General features: G+C 42.6%; 2 protein-coding genes across 3 annotated transcripts; both read right to left on the reverse strand.

Annotated features, from left to right (window-relative positions):
• Positions 1-11: 11 nt before the first annotated feature.
• hecw2a (HECT, C2 and WW domain containing E3 ubiquitin protein ligase 2a) lies at positions 12-16,019 on the reverse strand. Its single transcript, XM_077728390.1, has 30 exons — positions 15,598-16,019; positions 12,792-13,320; positions 11,360-11,467; positions 11,178-11,272; positions 11,047-11,113; positions 10,615-10,784; positions 10,399-10,538; positions 10,225-10,325; positions 9,326-10,152; positions 8,422-8,719; positions 7,824-7,916; positions 7,592-7,742; positions 7,392-7,495; positions 7,070-7,194; positions 6,702-6,887; positions 5,979-6,113; positions 5,650-5,758; positions 5,320-5,416; positions 5,154-5,237; positions 4,602-4,687; positions 4,412-4,532; positions 4,124-4,237; positions 3,503-3,655; positions 3,339-3,437; positions 3,119-3,248; positions 2,907-3,053; positions 2,716-2,830; positions 2,428-2,513; positions 2,125-2,237; positions 12-1,500 (listed from the first exon to the last, which is right to left on the reverse strand). The coding sequence occupies exons 2-30, from the start codon at positions 13,168-13,170 to the stop codon at positions 1,389-1,391; spliced, it is 4,545 nt and encodes a 1,514-aa protein (XP_077584516.1). The 5' UTR covers positions 13,171-13,320; positions 15,598-16,019; the 3' UTR covers positions 12-1,388.
• Positions 16,020-16,613: 594 nt separating this feature from the next.
• Positions 16,614-19,868, reverse strand: faima (Fas apoptotic inhibitory molecule a). Of its 2 annotated transcripts, none has more exons than XM_077728833.1 (6): positions 19,621-19,868; positions 19,286-19,508; positions 18,203-18,321; positions 17,889-18,117; positions 17,589-17,638; positions 16,614-17,365 (listed from the first exon to the last, which is right to left on the reverse strand). In XM_077728833.1, exons 1-6 carry the CDS (start codon positions 19,732-19,734, stop codon positions 17,216-17,218), a joined length of 885 nt encoding a protein of 294 aa, XP_077584959.1. In that variant the 5' UTR covers positions 19,735-19,868; the 3' UTR covers positions 16,614-17,215. The 2 variants fall into 2 exon arrangements, with proteins under 2 accessions (XP_077584959.1, XP_077584960.1); XM_077728834.1 differs by lacking the exon at positions 19,621-19,868 and adding an exon at positions 18,858-18,959 and having other exon boundaries at positions 19,286-19,587.
• Positions 19,869-20,108: the final 240 nt, after the last annotated feature.

The raw sequence follows: 20,108 nt of genomic DNA on the forward strand, positions 1-20,108 counted from the left end.
GCCCAGACGTTTGGTGGCCCAGACGTTTGGTCGCTCAGACGTTTGGCCGCCTGGACTTTTGGTTACATTGGTTTTCCTTTGGGTATCCTACAAACAGCCCATTGACAAGTAAAAAACGCTCAAGTCAACTTGAACGTTTCCCCGTGTGAGCTTTCTCGTCCTAAGACGTACATTCAGTCAAAAATGGAATACATTCGTGTCTTCCTGTGCGTCAGCCGTCTTTGCAAAACCAGCGATTGGCCGTGACTCACGACACGGTCAATCAGTTTTAGTTAAGAGGGAATTTCTATGGTAACTGAGAGGCGTGTCGAGGTGGTAAACATCCGTGCGGCGGATTTTCCACGTGACTAGAAAAGTGCGCTGAAAGCATCGTGGGTATCCGTTCGTTTGTGATTGCAGCGACCAATCGACCATCTTCATTTTTCCTTCGTAAACAAATCACTCATCACGTCTGTACTAAAATACAGATATTGCATCATTCCAAATGAACCCTCCTGCTATGCCGGTTGGATTTGAAGTACTTCATCATATTTCTGAGTTCAAAATGAACGAGAATTGCCCGGCTCCCTCTGCTGGCAATTCGAAAACCAACAGGCAACAATAAGTCCGTGATTTATTGATGTAATTAATCTGCCGGTGAGTTAAATGAGGGTAAAAAAAGTTGTAATTCCTGCCTTAAAGTTTCTATTGATTTACAAAACCTGAAATTGACTTCAAAATGTTTACATTTTGAAATGAGCCTTTTTTTCAAATCATATTTGATCAATTTCTAACTTCTTATCTGAAAAATTTAAGTAAAACTTCCTTATTAATTTCTGATGTAAAACATTCAGCATTTTCAGCTAAATTATGATTATTTTGTATATAGTACAACTACTCTAGTTCTATTAGTTGTACTTTGTATACACATAGCTATTCACTTTCTATAGTATCTTATCTAACCTAAACACATCCACCCATATTACTATTATTTGGTAAGAGTAGTGCCATTTTGGATCCTATTTTGGACATGACAGGAGGGTTACAAGAATACATTCAACTTAGAACCAAACGTGCCTTCCTCAGCCTTTTCCCGTAGCACAAATGTCTAAAAAAAGCATTCTTTCGTGCCGTTAAAAATGAGCGATGGGGAAAATGTGAATGTGGCAGGAATTGGGCGACACAGTTTTGAGGTCCAGAGAGTTCTTCGCGGTCTCTCTCTCTAAGGTGCAGAAAGGAGGAGGAAGAAGAGGAGGAGGAAGAGGAGGAGGACCGACCAGTGAATCCGGTCCACTCATTGCAGTTCACTCAAGGCATAAAGCACACGTGTTTTTTTTTTGTCCGCTGGCTCGGCGAAGCAAATATGAACGATCGCCGTGGCGCTTTTTTGAAAATTGACTTCACCTCACTCACTCCAGGCCGAAGGTGCTGGTCTCCTCCACGGCCGTCACCAGTTTCTCGTAGAGCATGGAGAAGGATGGGTAGGGTGGCAAGTCCAGTCGGTTGAAACAAGTGTGCGCCCTGGGCAACAAACAGGTTGAAGATATTATTAGTATTATTATTCTTTTCAGTGTTTGGGAGCCACTCACTCTTCAAATTCATCATGTGTTTACTGTGAAATTTTGAATATGAAAAAAGGGATATATTTATATACATACATACATACACATACATACATATATATATATATATATATATATATATATATATATATATATATATATATATATATATATATATATATATATATATATATATATATATATATATATATATATATATATATATATATATATATATATATATATATATATATATATATATATATATATATATATATATATATATATATATATATATATGTACATACACATACATACATATATATATATATATATATATATATATATATATATATATATATATATATATATATATATATATGTACATACACATACATACATACACATACATACATATATATATATATATATATATATATATATATATATATATATATATATATATATATATATATATATATATATATATATATATATATATATATATATATATATATATATATATATATATATATATATATATATATATACATACATACACATATACATACATCTTTCCTACCTGGGTAAGGAAGTGATTTTCCCCCACTTCTCCACACAGAACCTGCGAGGCCCGTTACTTCCTCGTAGCGAGGCAAAGCCCTCGTAGGGAATACTGGATGTGCCGGTCACAAACTATACACAAAAGAGATATTAAAGGAAAATGAATGTATTGAACTAACAGTGTACTATTTTATACAGGTTGGGTAAAAAAAAAATAGAATAATTGCTCATTGTGTTTTTTCAAATTTTTTAAATGACAGTACTAGTGGTGGCCCGAGGAGGGCAGAACTGGCGCATGTGCAGGTCCACGTGCTCTAGCTACCTGCAGTAGTCGCAGCCTCTGCTCGTTGTTGAACCTCTCCACGGCTGCCCAGAACCAACGTATCACTATGTGGTTGTCATGGTAACCTGAGTGAGGAAAGGATGGAGGGAGGGAAGGAGGCAGAGATTTTATTGGTAGGATGCTTGGATGATGGCAGAGGCATGAGTCAGAGGAATAACAAATACCAAGTCCCGAAGTAATGAAAATTACGTTCTACGTCTTTTCAAAATGAATTCTTAATGGTGACGCTGTCCCGACCAAAGCGGGATTAAAGTTTTTGGTACTGACCTCCTCTGTACTCGGTGTTGTTCCTCCAGTCGGCCAGATCGATCTCGGCGGTACCGGCAATCACCAGCTCCAACTCCCTGGCGTCAAAAACCGACACCAGCCGGACGTCCACCACCTGAAACGTCGTACAAAAAGACCCAATTATGTGTAAATAATGTCCCTAGTCCAAAAAAAATCAACTTGCTTATTACCTCATAAAAGCCTCGCACTAGGCTTTCGGTCTGCTGAGCCACGCCCCTCTCGATGCGCCACTTGACCATCCTCTCAATGTACTCCTTCTTGTTCTTCTCCGACACTGGGATGGCGGCCCCGCCCGGCTTCAGCTCTCTCTCAGTGATCTGCCAGGTCAGGGAAAACGTTGACTCGTACTGGGCGCCATGTCTCCAGAGACTCAAGTCTTTACCTGTCCAAAGACCTCCTCGTTGACGGTGAACGTGAGGTCCAGCATGTCCTCGATGTCGTTGTCTTTCATCCATTGCAGGCTCTGGTGGAATTCCTCGTCCAGGAACTCCAGGTCGCTCAGATCACATGGTCTGTATGAAGCGCATGATAGGATGAAAAACTAAAAAAATCACCTTATCTAATCTAATTCTAGACCTGGAAGCTAAAATTTCCCAACTTACATGCGTAGAAGCCCCTTGTAGAAGGGACGAGTGAAGAAGGCATCCAGTAAATATTGATGAACCAGAGCCAGTCCAAGAATACGGCCACTGAAACGAAACCTAGTGCAAAATGCGAGTGTTACCACCAAAGCGGGCCCGAAAGAAAGACCGGTAGGCTGCCTCACCATTCGTGGTGATTGTCCACAAAAGCGGACATGGGGCTGATTTGGACTGTGTAGGTGTCGTTGGCGGAATATTCGAAGAGGCCGTAGTAAGGGTTGAAAAGTTCCCGGGAAACCAGGAAGAAGAACTCCCGGGAAGGCCCGCTGTAGTCCAACCTGCCCAAGAAAAAAAATATAATAAAATTAATCAAATTGTGTCATTGAAAATTGCATGAACCTCACAAACTGCTCACGACAGTGGACATATATTTTTTTAAAAGTTGATGTCATCTTAACTGCTGTTTGTTCTTGGTTTACATTTCAGTTTATTTCACAATGAAAAAACTGTCCCCAAAAATTCTTATATTATACTCCAGTGTAACATATATCTAAATTTTTATAGCCTGCAAATGTGGTCATTAATTTTCAGGTTCAATTCAATATAAAAATTATACATATCTATTTTTCATTTTATTTTACATGGCAAAGTATGTGTAGGCAAGACTACTCCTACTATTGCATGTTAAATAGGGGCTTCATTCAAATAAAAGTGTTACCAAATGTGTCCTCAGCCTTCAATAAATGTAACAAAAACATTTTTTTAACCATAATTCCTCCATAGAAAGACAAAATTCTTCTTCTCACCCGTCCTCGCCTACGAAGCTGACATAAAGTTTGCTTCTCTGAAGGTCTTTTCGGGAATAACACATGATTTGGTTAAAAGCGTCCTCCAGAAGGTGGTCCCGCCGTATGATGAGCCTAAACACACACACACGCACATTGTTGCCTTTCATTATTATTGCTACGCGCAGCATAATAAATCAATAGTTAGACCTTCCAGGTCACGGGAGTCGTAATTAAAAGTGAATTATGAGCGTTAACCACACAATGAATATTCAAGCTGTTCTGTAGAATGAAAGCATTTCCACCCACTTGACTTTGCCTGGTCCTTGTCCATAGCCTTTGGTCTCCAACTTCCGGTAGAAGTTCCTCAGTTTAGCTTCAAAATCTCGTTTGTAGGGCGCTGGAGCGCGAGCGTTGGCTCTTTGGGTGCCTAAAATATAAAAATAAATGAATGTATAAAGGTCTGTCGTGTATCCGGGTGAGGCTCGGCTTGTGTTACCAGGCGAACTCTGAGGAGACGAGGAGAGGCTGTAATTGGGGTGGAGCAATGGCGGCACGTAAGACATCACCTCCTCTTCGAATAAGCTGTTTTGGGTGAAGAAATTGAGCAAATAAGCAAACATAAACTGCCTGGATGGTGAATTTTGATACTTTTTCTTCATTCCATTGAATTGGATTACAAATGTTGGCGAGCACCCTCACCACAATTGTAGTAATTTTTAATTTCAATAACTAATAACCAATTATAAGTCCAAACTAACATCATTGGACTGTGGCCATGTCAAGAAAATTGAAAAAAAACGTTATAAAGTATGTGTATTTTAGTGTAAAAGTCATCAAAACTAATCTGGCACGCCAGGAATCGAACCTACGACTGTCTGAACCCAAGTCCAGCCAGTGAACCACTACACGGGCGTCAAAATAAGTTTAAAGAATTATCAAAATTATTTCAGGTATTAAAATAAAGATCAAATCCTTTCAAAAACCAAATTAGATTGATATCACCTGTCCACCATTCATGCAAATCCCGCCCCCTTTTGCTTGGACTCACCTGAGCAACATGACCAGGTCGGCGTCCCCTGACAGACGTGCCAGCCCATTGGCTCCTTCGCTACGGATGAACTGCACCTTTTCCCTAAATTCAAGCACACAATCACATGAACGTAAGCATCCATCATTGGATTCAAGGTTAGTTCTGAAGAAGTAGCAGATCTTACTTGAGCGAGTTGTTCCTGGCCAGCTCTGGTTGCCTCTCTTGGAGTATCTCAAAGACGTTGGGTTGCCTCAGAAAAGCCACAATCTTGTCATTGTACGCTGGACGGAAGGAGAAAGATTGACTTTAAAAATGTGCCAGAGGGGCGGGGTCAGCACATGATACGATACAGATAAAAAAGTGCGTCCGTTAACAGTACATATGAAAAAAAGGACTAAAGGATTAACATACTCATCACTCATCATTAAACTAAAAAGTGTAGAGTACAAAGTCAAGTAAGTAGAGGAATGTATTCAGAAATATTAAAAGGTGGTCTTTGTTTTTGCCCACTTACCTACAGGAACCACGTGGTCGTGGTATTGGCTGGAGCGACTGGACCCGCTGAAGGTGCTGGAAGGCCGAGGAACGGCGGACGAATTACTCTGCCGGGATTCGTCGGCCACCTGAGTGGAGAAAAGACACTAGAGTTACAGATGGCGTCCCCGGTTCGTCCATTTTGTTTTCATCGAGGGAAGTGCTCGTTAAAAATTTGGGGGAGTTCCAAAGGAAGGAAGACGGATGGAGCCATTGAACGGACACGACCTGGCCACGCGTTTTCTTTTGCGCTGCGGTGACGTGACTGCGCTACTGCGGTGGCGTGCGGTCGCCGGGTGGGTTTCTTACCTCGCCGGCGCTGTGGCTCCGCTGGCGGCTCAGGTGCTGGCGGTGGGCCAGCAAGCCGGTGGAGCGAGAGCTCTGGAGAGGTAGCCGCGGGTCGATGAAGGTGGTGGAGCGACAGTTGTGGTCCACAAAGAAGGGCTGAAAGGGGGTAGGACGTAAACATGATTTTAGGGGTCAGGCAAGTCTTCATTTGGAGATGGTCTCCACCAAAAAACAACTGAGCCTGTCAAGACTAGATGCACTTTTTTTTTTCTGGAATCTGTCACTAAGCCAAAGTACCAAAAACAGTTTTTTTAGAACCCTTACAAAACAGTTCCTACATTTTAGCAAATATTTTGGTAAACCTTGGGATCTTAGTAGTTTTGAGCTACATTTCCCTTTAGTGTGTAGAGGTTTACTACACAGACTTCACACTCTAGAATAGAATTCATAACTCTATAATAGAATTCACAACTCTAGAATAAAATTCACAACTCTAGAATAGAATTCATAACTCTAGAATAGAACCCAATTGAGAATGCAATTGGTGAAAGGAAAACAAGCAACAATAATGAAACTCTAAGACGGCCAGGACCAAAACACTTTGACAAATTTTAACTCTAATTTTAACTTTCCACTGAAAAATCTCCAGACTCAAACCTGACAGAGAATGCATTTTACATTCTAGAAAGGAGACTGACAGGATGAACCCCTCCAAAAACAAAGGAGGTAAAACGATGGATTGACCTTTCCAGTATGGTCATGTTTCATTTCCCATCCACGAGGAAGCTCCAGCTGCTTGTTGGAGAACATGTTGAGGAAGGTGACCAGGTCTCGGTTATGCTGGTAGCGCTCGAAGTAGTGAGCGTCTCGCCGCACCTTGCTGATCATGTGCTTCAGGCAGGTGTTGCTCGTAAACATGCGGTAGGCACTCTGGTTCAGGAGACAAAACCAAAATGTGTCAGATTCTATTTTTAAAGCCACAAAAACTGAATACAATGCAACCGCTTAAAATCTGTAACTTCTCTTGGGACTCCAAGTAATGATCCACAATGGACTTATTTTCTAAATCATGACAATTGAACGAAAATCCACAAATGGCAAAAGACACTGACGGGGTTTGAATGCAGCACAGTAAAGAAGTCAGGACTGCACAGGAACTTGGCGCTGGGGGACTGGAGCAGCAAGGAGAGACGAGATCGACTGCTTAAGTGACCCGCCGCACTTTCTCGTCTGTATTCTAAAAAATATCAACACAAGAAGATACCACACAACATTAGTTAACAAAATCTCCTCTTCCACTCCAAGATTTTATACAAAAACAATTCAGACACATAAACAAGTGCTGGCTCTAGAGGTGACTGTGTAGTTCCCTTCAAAAATAGTGCAAACTGGTATAAGTTGTCTATCCGTTTATCCGTTTTCTGACCGACCGACCAGAAATGTGAGGCATCATCTCGGCTTCGGGTTCGGGGATCATGTCGGGCGCGGGGTCCTCGGTTCGATCGCTGCTGGTTATGGTCCTCCTGATGCTCTGGTATCTGATGGGCCGAGAAAATTGAATCAGGTTTGAGGTATTTTAAATGGTGGATGGAGGCAAATAGTATTTTCTTCATGTAAATGTTGTCATTGGTCACCTGCGGTTCAGTTGCTCCATCTGCTGAATGGAGTTAGAGCGGGTCAAGCCCTGCGGCGCGGGGGGTCCGGTGGGTCTCTGCCATGTGGTGGTTCTGTTCACGTGATCCACAAAGAAGATTCTGCCGTGACTGTCGATCCGGGCCTCCCAGTCTGAGGGGGTACAGAAGGGAAAATTGTGTTAACCTGCGATCCGAACTGATGATTTGACTATTTTTGGAGATAAAGACTCACTAGGTGGCAATGGCTCGTCCACTCGCTGGTAACGGTGAATATCATGTCGAACAGACGGAAGAGACCGTACAGGATGCCCGTTGACGGGAGTACCTGATTCCGGAAAAAAAAAAAAAAATAGTTGTCCCCGACATATTTGACCTAAAGTTCCGTGCATCTGAGTACTGTTTAATATCTAAGTACTGTTTAATATCTAAGTACTGTTTAATATCTAAGTACTGTTTAATATCTAAGTACTGTTTAACATCTAAGTACTCTTTAATATCTAAGTACTGTTTAACATCTAAGTACTGTTTAATATTTAAGTACAGTTTAATACCTAAGTACTGTTTAATATCTAAGTAATGTTTAATATCTAAGTACTGTATAATATCTAAGTACTGTTTAACATCTAAGTACTGTTTAATATCTAAGTACTGTTTAATATCAAAGTACTGTTTAATATCTAATTACTGTTGAAAACAATATATATTTAAATGTTAAACTTTCACATGAATATAATTTTGAGAGCTGGTTTCAACAGTAAACTCTCAGTCACCATTTGATCGGCGACCAAAAGACCAAAAGCCTTTAGTTAGTTTAGCAAACCTGGCCATACCTTCCTCTCCATCTGTTTCTGTGGTAACTTGCTCTGAATCCGCCGAGCCCGTCTCCTCCGGCGGCTTGGCTTCGTTCCCGTCTGGCTCTTCGGACTCGCTTCCCGCCCCTTGCAGACTCGGTCTCCTGACCACAATCTCCACGGACTCCGGCGCCGAGGCCGCTCCTCCTTCCGCCTCCTCCGAGCTAACGCCTTGCCCGCCGCTAGCCTCACACTCGGCGGGTGGACTAGACGGCGGGGTTCCGGCAAAGGCATCTCCCCCCGGATCGATGGCGGCGTCGGCCCCTTCCTCCGCCTCCTAGGAGATGATCAAAACGGGAAACTATTATCTAGGCCATCTAAAAATAAATTCACTAACACTTTATTTGAACGTTTGGATGTGCCGGCGTCAAAAGACTGTCGTGATTGCGACGCGACACCTGTCATAATATAATAATCATAACATGACCCCTGTCATAATAACATACTCCTGACATGATCCCTGTCATAATAACATACTCAAGATATGAACGAATGCTTTTGTCAGATGTTGTTAGTGTCATAAGCCAAAAAAATAGCCAGAAGCAATAAAAACAATGTCAAATTTTCAACAAATGTGTTTACTATTAATATTTATGACATTTATGAGGGTCCTATAACACTGTCATGAGAGATACTCAAAAATGTGACCTCAAACTTGACCACGATACACCAACTGCTAAGGTCATAAATCTCCTGGCTACAAAATACCATAGGATAGTATGTAACACAGTTTACTTTTCTCTTTTTTTTACAGTTGACAAATGTATGTAACTATTGTAATGAAGTACTTTCTACATTGTGGTACTTCCTACCATTGAAAAGCATCTAATGTGTGTAAACAATAAGGTGATCTCAATATCACATAAAATAAGCATAAACTCACCATGGCCGTAGTCAACGTGATTGGACAACTATCCGATGAAGACACCACCGTCTGCTGTGCCGTAGCCATGGAACACGTGTCCACCTCTGAAGAAGGTTCCTCGGCCGTTCCTCTTCCCACCTCCGGGGGCTCTCCACCCTCGGGCGAAGTGTGTGAAACAGTCTCCGCGAACGGTGCTTCCTCCGCCTCGGAGAAGACTTCGGCGTCCAGGACATCATCCTCTTCAATACCCGTATGGACCACCGGGGGTCCTTGAACCGCCTCATCTGTTGCCCCATCCTCCTCTTCCTCAATCTTCTCCTCAACCGGCTTTGGCCCAGGAGACGCCCCGTCTTCATAAGGACCCCCGATATCCGGGGGGTCCCCGTTATGGAGCAGCGGAGACGGCGGCACGGGGCCCATTTCGGAAAACCCGGACCTCTCGTCGTCCTCGTCGGAGTCAATGTGCAACATGGCGCTCAACCTAGTGTGCGTGGGGAAGCTGGACCGAAGTTTGGGAGAGGCGGCGCCCAACGGTCTTTCCCCGGGACCCTTGGGGGCCTCGATAGCATCCAGGCCTTCGCTTAGTGACCTCTGAAGCAATTCGTGGCCCTCCAAAAACCTCGCCCGAGTTCCCATGAGCAGCAGCTCCTTATCCGGGTACGCCGTGGCTGCTGCCGCCATTGCCCCGCCTTCCCAGGTACCTTGAGAACCTTGCGATCCAGTAGGGGAGGGTCCCGCAGAAACCACCACGCCTGGGAGGTGATGTGGAAGATCCTCATCATCTGATGGCGTCCCCGGAGCTCCATTGAAGTTGGAAAGGCCAATGATGGAATCTGGAGAGGCACCTGACCAGGGAAGAAGATCTTAGATGAACACCTCCTAATTTTGTCCTTTGGGTCTTGATCCCCAATTCTTACCATCAGGTCCAGTGGAGGTGAGTTCCACTTTGAACTGCAGCTGTCCACTGACATGTTCCGTGGGTAAGCGTCGACATAGGGGGAAAGTTACAGGCTGGATTCTGAGAAAAAGCAAAGTACTCATGATTACTTTGTGGTAAAGTACCCACAACACCCACCTGGGTGGTGACCTACCCTGGTATTTTCTCAATGAGGCGTTGCACAGGGATGGTCAACTGCCCCAGGAAGCGCTTGATAATGGGTCGACTTTTAGCAAACTTGTCCTTCACCTCAATGTACAAGATGTCCGTCATCAGGGCGACAAAAGTATATTTCTGGAGAAGGGCGCAGAGGGTTACGATTAGGACCAGAGGATTGGGGTTCAAGTTTTTTCCAGGATATGGTAGTGACCTCTCCATGCCAAACCGGATTGACGGTGTTGGCAATAATGGCCGAGCGGCGTTCCTGCCCGTGGTGACTGAAGACCGGGAAGACGCTCCTCTTCCCAGGGTGAATGGACATTTTCAGGTACGGATCCGGATGGAAAAACATGCCCTTTTTCAGGCCTATAGCACGAAGATCTGAAAAACAGGAACAAAAATGGCCGTCAGGAACTCCAATCTGACCTACTGGGTTTTTCTGTCTGACAGTCACTTTGTAATACATTAAAACTCAACATATAGAATTAAATACTATCATTTTCCCCCAAAAAACAGATATTTTATACTTTTGTGATCAACCTTGGTTTCCAGAACTATCATTCAAAATGTATAGTATTTGGCACCCATAATTTAGAGCATTTCAGTACACGGGTATCCCGCTATATTCTATGTATCTACTCACCCGTCAAAGTAAAGCTTATGAGTTTCCGAGGATGTTCGATGCCCACCTGCTCTGCAAGACCCTCAACCTAAAATAAAAAAGGCAATATTCACGATTTTGCCAATGGTTTCATGATTGGGTACGTCACCCACCAGGACTGCTGTATTCTTCACGGTGATACAGGGGGTTGTTGCTCTCAAGGCTCCGCTTACGCCGTGATAGTACTTGAAACAGATCTTGGTTTCGGCTGTGGGAACAAGTTTTAGAAAGGAATTCATGATTTGAGCAGTCCCAAAAGCTTTTATTGAGATTTCTCCAGGAAAAAGCTACTCACGTTCCATAAAGTATGGCCCGGCTTCCAGCCTCCAAACGATCTGACCCTTTTGAGTCCCGTTCACCCCTCGGTTCTTACAGTCCCACACGTTGGATGGACTGGTTTCATCTGAAGGACAGTAGAAATGAATGTGATTTGAGACCAGTAAGACCCTCACATGATGGTAGTATTCCTGGAATAGTCAAATGTAATAAACAAACAAATGACAACATGGTAAAGGAATAGCTTTTCCCCCTTTTTTCAGTATTGTACTGGTCTACATTGTTATTTTTATTAAATATTATTAGGGTTATTGTTATAGTTATTATTAATGATGTGCATATTCTGTCTTGTGCTAGGTGCTGAAATCACAGGGAGGGATGAACTTGCTGACCTGGTTAATGCGCAGATCAATGACGGCATCATTGAATGTCAGCTTAGTCAAGGAAGCCACTAAGGGTGTTAAGACCTTGGCGTCTGTAATCAAGTCCTGCATTCATACGATCAATATCAAGCCACCTGGATGCCACCTCCTGTTTTTCACCCTTAGACAACTTCAAGGTTTGGGTGTGGGTTGCACCAGAATGGATGAGAAATATACATGCTCAAAAAAGCCAAAAAAAAAACCGAAACAAAACTATCTTCCAATGATCCAGTAAAAGTATTGGGTTTCCGTGTTCCAAAACTTTTGAAGTGGAGCAAAGACTCTTGATAAGAAATTTGCCTGTTGGACACTATTACTCCAGTATTACTTTTCATCACCGTCAGAGAGATGCAGAGCCCGATAGCCTTGATCAGCATTCGCTTGTTTCACCCGGCAAGCACAATTCCGAGTGGGATCACGTTAGATTGGTTAGTATCACGTCAATGTATTTGTCTTTTAATATCTTCTTTTTGTTAATTATTAGGTGAAACTTAAGGTTGTGTATTCGGTTCGATATGACCTATATTCTAGCGCCAAATTCATAAAAGTGGGAAAAAGTATCAGGCATACTTTTGGGGGACATCAGAATGCATCTCGCTACTCCTTAATAATTATCTTGACTACTACTTATTATGTTGACTACTAATTTATTATGTTGACGACTACTTCTTTTTTATCATCTTGACTACTACTTATTTATCATGTTGACTACTACTAATGTATTATGTTGACTACTAATTATTTATTTTGTTGACTACTAATAATTTATGATGTTGACTATTTATTCATTATGTTGACTAATTCTTATTTATTATCTTTATTATGTGTATAAATGATTTTAAAAAACACACCTAAAGTCCCAAGCAAATTTTCCATTCATAAAAACCCCTCCCAATCTCAAAATCACCAACCAATAATGACACTATATTTTTTTATCTCCGTTTTCTGTTACAATGACCTATTCTATTCAGATGGAGCTGTCCTGTGTTACTCAAATATTACATCACCTTGCCCCCCATCCTTTCTCACCTATATGGTAGAGTCCAATCCAGTCGGTAGCATCCACCTCCTCCTTAATATCCCAAGATATGACGAGCGTCTGACCCCGGTTGAGGGTAAAGTCCAGCGTGGAAGCGGTCAGCGAAGACCGGCTCTGCGAGCTGACCAGGTCGGTATCGCTGTTGGCGCGGGGCAAACCCACCGGCCCGCTCACCATAGAAATGGCGTCCACGGAAGCCCCGCCCCTCTCCGCCAGACTGCGCAGGTTCTCCGGGCTCAGGGTGTGGCGCAGGTTAGGGCTACGCCTACGGGGGGCCGAGAGGTGTTCACGGCCCCCTACCGCCAAATTGGGCGCGTTGTGGGTTCGAGTCCGGGCGGGTAGGACGGCGGTGGCCAAGGAGGGACGCATCTTGAGTTCTTGACTCGGATTGGAGGTGGCTGTTTAGAAAGAAAGATTTTTTTTCTTCCCCTGCAGGTTTAAGCGGGTTTAACGTGGCTTAAGTTTGGATAACACTTGTCGGTGTGCTCCATTGCACCAGCGTTTCTGTTCCATCACCACCTGGAGACAAGAAAAACAAAAGAGAGATGGTTTAATTGTGTTGTGTGGTGGCGACCAATCCCAAGCAATCTCCGAAGGTCACGTTTTTTATTTGAGTTGGTCACGGCAGAACGACAACAGCAAGCGTGGCGCTTACCCAACACACTCCATTTGGATCCTTTCCACGTTACGTTTAATCTCCATTCCATTACTTTTGACCTAACGGCGGATTACGGATTGATTCGGAGAAGATGACAGGAGGGGCTGATTGTTATAAGCGTCTAAAAATAACTTCCCTGGCATCGTGAGAATACGTACTCATCTGACACCTGGGAACAGTCATGATTGGGACCATGTAAGAGCAAGATTATTCTTATATGTTATTCATATATTTGCATCACAATCATAGGCATGATCATAGTATCATATGCTGTGAAAAAGTAAGTAATTGTGCATTGTACGAGTGCTCTAGATTGGGAGTGAACGCAATAAGTAGCAAAAATTTCCAAAAATACAAATCTTTCAGGCAACAAAAACACTGACTTCAAAATCACACTAATTGGAAAATTACACTGGATTTAAACTCAAATGTACAACCCTAAAACACGTTTTGTTCAACCTTAACCTTGCTTAAAACTCAAATTCAGAAACCTAAGCCTTACATAAAACCTTTGTGTTAAAACCCCAGATGTTTATGATTGTCATCAACTCGTCTCTGTGTATTTAAACCCTTTGTATTATTTTGTATATTTGCTTTTTGATTAAAATCCCAAATTTTGCACCAACACTTCTCTTGTGTTAGCCTACTTTTGGGTTCTACTTTACTCCCCAATTCATGCCAGAACAATAAATACAAAAACACGGGGTTTAAATACACATGGGGTTGATGACAATCACAAACACCTGGGCCACAAAAAGCAAGCATAGCAAAACATCAACAAAACATGAAAAAAACCTTCCATGAAACCCCAACCCTGCTCTCAATAACACATTTGTATATAAACCATCCCCATTAGAATCTTCTATATACATTGCCATTAAATAAAACTTAAAAAGCCATTAGTGCTAACATTTGCTCACCTAAATTTCCAAACCTATGGGCTTGAACCCCTATTTTGAGACCCTAAATGCTCTTACGGCGTACTGATTGAAATGTTAATTAATTGCACCACAGCGCCTTACTGCTGACCATCTGCTATGTGTGTGTGTGTGTGTGTGTGTGTGTGTGTGTGTGTGTGTGTGTGTGTGTGTGTGTGTGTGTGTGTGTGTGTGTGAAGACGAGAAAGCCTTCTGTGCCCTGGTGGAGGTGACTGCAGCACTTTAGTGTATAGCACAACGACTACTTTGGGGGCCACGGGGTCATGTATAAAAAGTACATTTGGGGATAGGGACGAAGAAATGATGAAGAGGAGTACAACTTTACGGAGTAATTTTTTTTGCGTGTCGCCAGCTGCCGTGGAAATCCGCCGGTCAGACGCTTTTTGTGCAAAAATTCTACGCTGACTTGCAACAACTCTGCCTTTTTTCAGTTGTTGTTTTTTTGGGGGGTGACGGAGACATATGCAAGTGTTCACTAGACTTAGAGTGTGCATATTTTCTGCCAGAAGTGAAAAATTTATGGAAAAAACACAATAGCACAACACCCACCACAAAAAAAACCATCAATGGAGTTTGACTAGGCCCCAAATTTCCAAACACTCAAAAAAAATACCCTAAAATCCCAATTCCACATCTTCCATGGGAATCCCTTGACCTCCGCATCTATAAAAGTCAGTCATCAACTCCAATTTGAACACCAGCACACAGAATATCCCAAATCGATACAGTCATCGTAGCTCTCATAAATCAAGGTGCAGCCTCTTTGACGCCATCCCCCGCGAAAAAATTCGTACAGTCAAGGCCTCACTTTTCCGATACTACTTGTCCGGGATCTCATCCACAGGTTGGCGAACCCTGCCATCTTTGTTTACCTTACCACACACACATCAATACCCACAAAAAAAAAATTCTCGTGACTCCAGATCTACTTATGCAAGACCCCGAAGCCAATAGGCGTCTTCGAAAAACCAGATCATCTTCCACCACCATGGCTTCCGGATAACTGGAATGCTTTCCCCCTTAATCGACGAGGGTCTCGGCTACACTACCTGCATACATGGACGCATATGCATGCGTGGCTATTGGATTACTGTGGGAATTCCCTACGTCATTTTTCCCCCTTCCCTTCCACGCTCTGGTAGCGCTTTCCCAGGAGATGCACACACGTTAAACGACGCGTCGAGAAGCCGTCGCGCTTACCTTTGACGCAGAGGCGAGGAAAAAAAAAGGAATCAGGGGGAGGATGAGGAGGAGGAGAGGATGGCGCCCGGTTTCGTCTTCCCTCCTCACAGCTCGTTATCCCCGCAGTCCAAATGAGGCGAGACGGGCGGGGTGCAACCGCGGTGGCGGTGGGCCCCTCCCACAGCCGCACACAGAGCCACCAGCAGCCGGGGGGCGAGTCACGTAGAACGGGGGATGGATGGATGAATGACAGGATGGATGCACGGTGGTCCTGGACGGGCAGCCTCCCTTTAAAAAAAGAAAAATACACAAAATAAGCCTGAGGATGGTGTTGTGAGTCCTCCTGACTGCAGCCTAAGAGAAGTTCTACCATGAACATGCATGCATGGGAACCAGACAGCGTTTTTTTAGTAGCCACATGACGTCTTCAGGGGTTCCTGTGCACCACTATGAGGGAAAAAAAACTGGTGCTTGCCGCAGAGCACGATTGAAGCGTGATTGGCAACACAATAGCGCCCCCTGCAAGGTTTCTGGTACAGCGTACAATCTAGCTAATGTTGGTGTATATATTGGCATTTTTTAGGAGTTTTATTTGGATTGTTTGGACTATGGACTAGTGTTGTGAGCGTTGTTTTAGGGATTGGTGCATCATAGAAATATACATATATTCAAAAATATGTTGACATTCACACTGAAATATTGTATAAGTTTAGGGAAGACTACAAATGAAGTCTAAATTCGAACCCAGAAATGCTTAACCGAGGCAAACGTACTCACCAATAAAAACTCTGACAACACAGAGATAGACGACCACTGCCTAAGAAGCCAAATTCAAAGCATATTAAGTGACTAGTTAGGTGATATATTAAGTGACAATACTTTACTACTGTAAAAGTTATTTTTGTACAAAAAATACACATATATATGTATTTTTTGTGTACGAAAATAACTTTTGCAGTAATAAACAAAACATGCTGGTGCAAACCAATTACAACTAACCTGGGTGTGCAATGTTAAAAAAAACAGAAAACAAGTAGTTTGAAACCTTTTACTATTTTTCCTTCAATAAATATCTATAAAACAACATTACTTATTGCGATTACTATTGCAAAACCAATTTCTACATGATAGAATATCAAGAGTCTACTCCAAAATAACATACTATACACTATCTAAATACATACATTATATACAATTTAGAGTAGAGACCAAAATGCAATGATTTTGTACATTTCTGCGTTATTCAAGTATAACAACACCGACCTGTTTGACATGATAATGTCCACAAACCTCATATTCCACTTGTAGAAATGCTATGAAATTCAATGCATTGATGAAATATAGAAAGGGATCCAGCAGTGGTCAGTTTCTGTGAAGAAATGATAAAAGATTGAAAAAATAAACAAACATTGTCATAAAAATACAGTATCTCAATTTCAGCATGAACTCACTGGCAGTCATTTTTCATAATACAGTACAAAGGAGCTGCTCCAATGTTTTTTGTTTTGTTTTTCATTTAAATACATCCCAACAGCAGCTCTATGAAGCATCAATGAAATATTTACAACAATGAAACATGACTTCTCCAATATTTATGGCTCTTGTCTGAAGAGCTCTTTGAAAGTGGAGAGTTGAGTCACTCGGTACATTCAGCGATCTCAGCTCCGTCCACCAGAAGAGTGTGAATGAGTCCATCTCGTCGTTTTCCGCTGCTCACCGCCTTCACGCAGCAGTTGTGGTCGCCCAGACTGAAGTGGGTTTCTGTGCCATCGTCTACAAATTCACCCTGTGGGAACAAATCAGACGTTTGACACTTTCATTGGCGACTTCTGCTTCATCAGAAATAGAAACTAGTACAAACATGGGCAAACTTTTGGGCCCGGGGGCCACATTGACTTTAAACATTTGACAGATGGGCTGGCCGGGTCAGCACAAGATACGATACAAATAAAAAAGTGCGTCCGTTAACAGTACATATGAAACATAAACAGAAAAAAAGGACTACTTACTGCGGTTTCGATCTTCTGTCCATTGCACCAAATATCCATGGTGTCTTTCTCTGTAAAATGAGTAAATTTGATATAAGAGCAAAAAGAAGACAAAAGTGCATTAAGGGTCTATTGATGAGCACGACCTATTTGAACAGTGTGTCACTTATAAACGGATTAACAAGGCTAACAATAAAATGGGCACCTATAAGAAGCCTAAATGCTAACTCAGCGGTTCACTTCGACAAAGCATAAAGGGACCCTCATGTGTAAACTTGGGAAAATGTGTCGATATCAGTGCATTTTGTAGCCGAAGCTCACCCAAGACCACCCTGGAATCCGTCCCGTCAAGGTTGAGCAACCAAGTGCTGGTCATCTTGGCCCTGTTTTCCATATACTTTTTCAAGCTCTTGCCATTGATCTCCAACGTGTACTCGTAGGCAAAACCGCTGACTGCGTCGATGTTGATGGTGGCTTTGGTGTCCAGTTTGCCCACCACGAAAGTCTCCTTGCCCACCAGCTTGAACATCCAATCTCGCCTCAGCACCTCCTGCAAGAACAAAATTGAGGAATTGATGACCAGCATGTTAGAATAATAATAGATGGAAAACTCTAGAAAACATCTGATGTAGTACCTTTCCATCCACGTAGATGACTCTCTTGCCGGTGGTCGTACCGTGTTCGAAGGCAATCCTGTGGACCCCATCGCTCAGCGCGACCTCCCACACGCCGGCGAGGTCGCCAGACATGCTCGCTGCAGACGACAATGATACAAGCCCGGTGAGGGATCCACTTCACTCTGGATATCAAATATCATCTAAAGAGCAACATCAACCCTGACTGAGGGATGCTGGCATCATGACGTCATAATTACGTCGCGAAAAACGCAGAAAAGTGGGACGAGGATAACAATTCGAGCGGGTGTTTCAATTTGCTTTTGTTATTAATGCATCGCCGGAAACTCCTTGTCAAATAAAAGCAGCAAATGCACCAGTGACAAGTACTTAGTTCACATGTATTGTTAATGTTCGATATCAATTCGACTTAATACTTATAGAATCATATATTTCGATACTAGATCGATGCTTCTGAATTCGTACGAGTGTCACGCAGCCCTTGCAGTATTTATTTTGAAATACAAAACGTAACCCGGTGCGAGAAACATGCTTATAGTGTAATCTTAACCATTAGCTTTTAGCCAGCGCTAACCCGAACGGATATCTACTGAGAATATGCCTATCTGAACATCAATTTCGACTTAATTATACTTAATTCACCCTTGTACATTACCTTGGCTTCCTTGTGCGCTGGGGTCTAGCATAGATGCAAAGTTCTTGAGTGACTTTCGACAGTAGTTTTACGGTGCAGCGTTAGCTCGAGCTGGTAGCGATCCTGTAACCATAGCAACTGACATCCGCTTACGTGTACGCGTACTCCAAGCAATGCGCGTTTATATTAAAAACTAAACAAAACCGAAAAAAGACGTGGCCATTGCATACCTTAATAAAATTATTGTACCCCATGTGGAATATATATTAAAATAAGTATGCGTGTAAACGGTTTAGTTATCGCTCATAATTTAAAATGTACACTCATCGTCTTGCTTGTAAAAGTGCTATGAAGTTCAAGTATACTAAGGATACTATACAAATAATCATTCTAGCATGCCAGGTTAGCCAAGAGTAGTAGTAGTCGCAGTAAAAGAAGAATCTGCTTACCTAAAACCACCTTTGAATCCACCAAATCCAGGTTAAGCAACCAGTTGTTCATCACTTCAGCCCTATTCTCCATATTCTTCATACTCTTGCCGTTAATCTTCAGAATGTACTCGTAGGCGAAACCGTTATCCGAGACATAGATGGTGGCTTTGGTGTCCGGATAACCCACCATGAACGTTACCCTACCCACCTGCCCGAACATCCAGTCCCGCCTCAGCACCTCCTGCAAGGACCAAATTTGGATGAAATTGGACCAAATTTGGATGAAATTGGACCATCCCCATCAAAACAGTCTATCTTCACAATAATAGATCCGTTCAGGGTGAAAAAAGCACCTTTCCATTGACGTAAACGACCCTCTTGCCGGTGACAAACCCGTGCACGAAGACGATTCTGTGGATCCCATCGCCCAGCGCGACCTCCCACATCCCGGCGAGGTCTTCAAACATTCTTGCTGTTGTCTACAGCAAGACCATCCGTGGTGAAGTTTAAACTTCATCCTGGACGTCAAATATAAGCAAATTGAAACGCGATGTCAAAGCCGGGGAAAGTATTGACGCCACGAAACGAGGCAAAGTGCAACGAGGGTGAAAAGTCCAACGAGTGTTTGAATTCAGACCGTTGACGTTTTAACTTTTGGTAAAATAAAAGCAGAAAACCTCTAGTGTGAAGAGAAGAATACTCATAATTCTTGATGGCGTCTGTCAAGTTTTCTTAATAATTGTAAATAAAATACTTTGTAATACTAAATTAAGGAGGTTTGATTTGCTTGGGCGTCAGAAGGGGACGCTGTACATTTACTTTGAAACTAAAATCGGAAACC

Source organism: Stigmatopora nigra, chromosome 11 (assembly GCF_051989575.1).
Source record: "Stigmatopora nigra isolate UIUO_SnigA chromosome 11, RoL_Snig_1.1, whole genome shotgun sequence".
Taxonomy (NCBI): domain Eukaryota; kingdom Metazoa; phylum Chordata; class Actinopteri; order Syngnathiformes; family Syngnathidae; genus Stigmatopora; species Stigmatopora nigra.

Excerpts from the sequence above, each read along its gene's own strand:
- hecw2a (XM_077728390.1), bottom strand. The coding sequence starts at position 13,170 with ATGCGTCCCTCCTTGGCCACCGCCGTCCTACCCGCCCGGACTCGAACC. Across the intron at positions 5,417-5,649 it reads CGACCACGTGGTTCCTGTAG|CGTACAATGACAAGATTGTG; the intron begins GTAAGTGGGCAA and ends CCTTCCGTCCAG. Across the intron at positions 4,238-4,411 it reads CAAGGACCAGGCAAAGTCAA|GCTCATCATACGGCGGGACC; the intron begins GTGGGTGGAAAT and ends GTGTGTGTTTAG.
- faima (XM_077728833.1), bottom strand. The coding sequence starts at position 19,734 with ATGTTTGAAGACCTCGCCGGGATGTGGGAGGTCGCGCTGGGCGATGGG. Across the intron at positions 19,509-19,620 it reads TCGTTTACGTCAATGGAAAG|GAGGTGCTGAGGCGGGACTG; the intron begins GTGCTTTTTTCA and ends TGGTCCTTGCAG. Across the intron at positions 17,366-17,588 it reads GACAGAAGATCGAAACCGCA|GGTGAATTTGTAGACGATGG; the intron begins GTAAGTAGTCCT and ends TTGTTCCCACAG.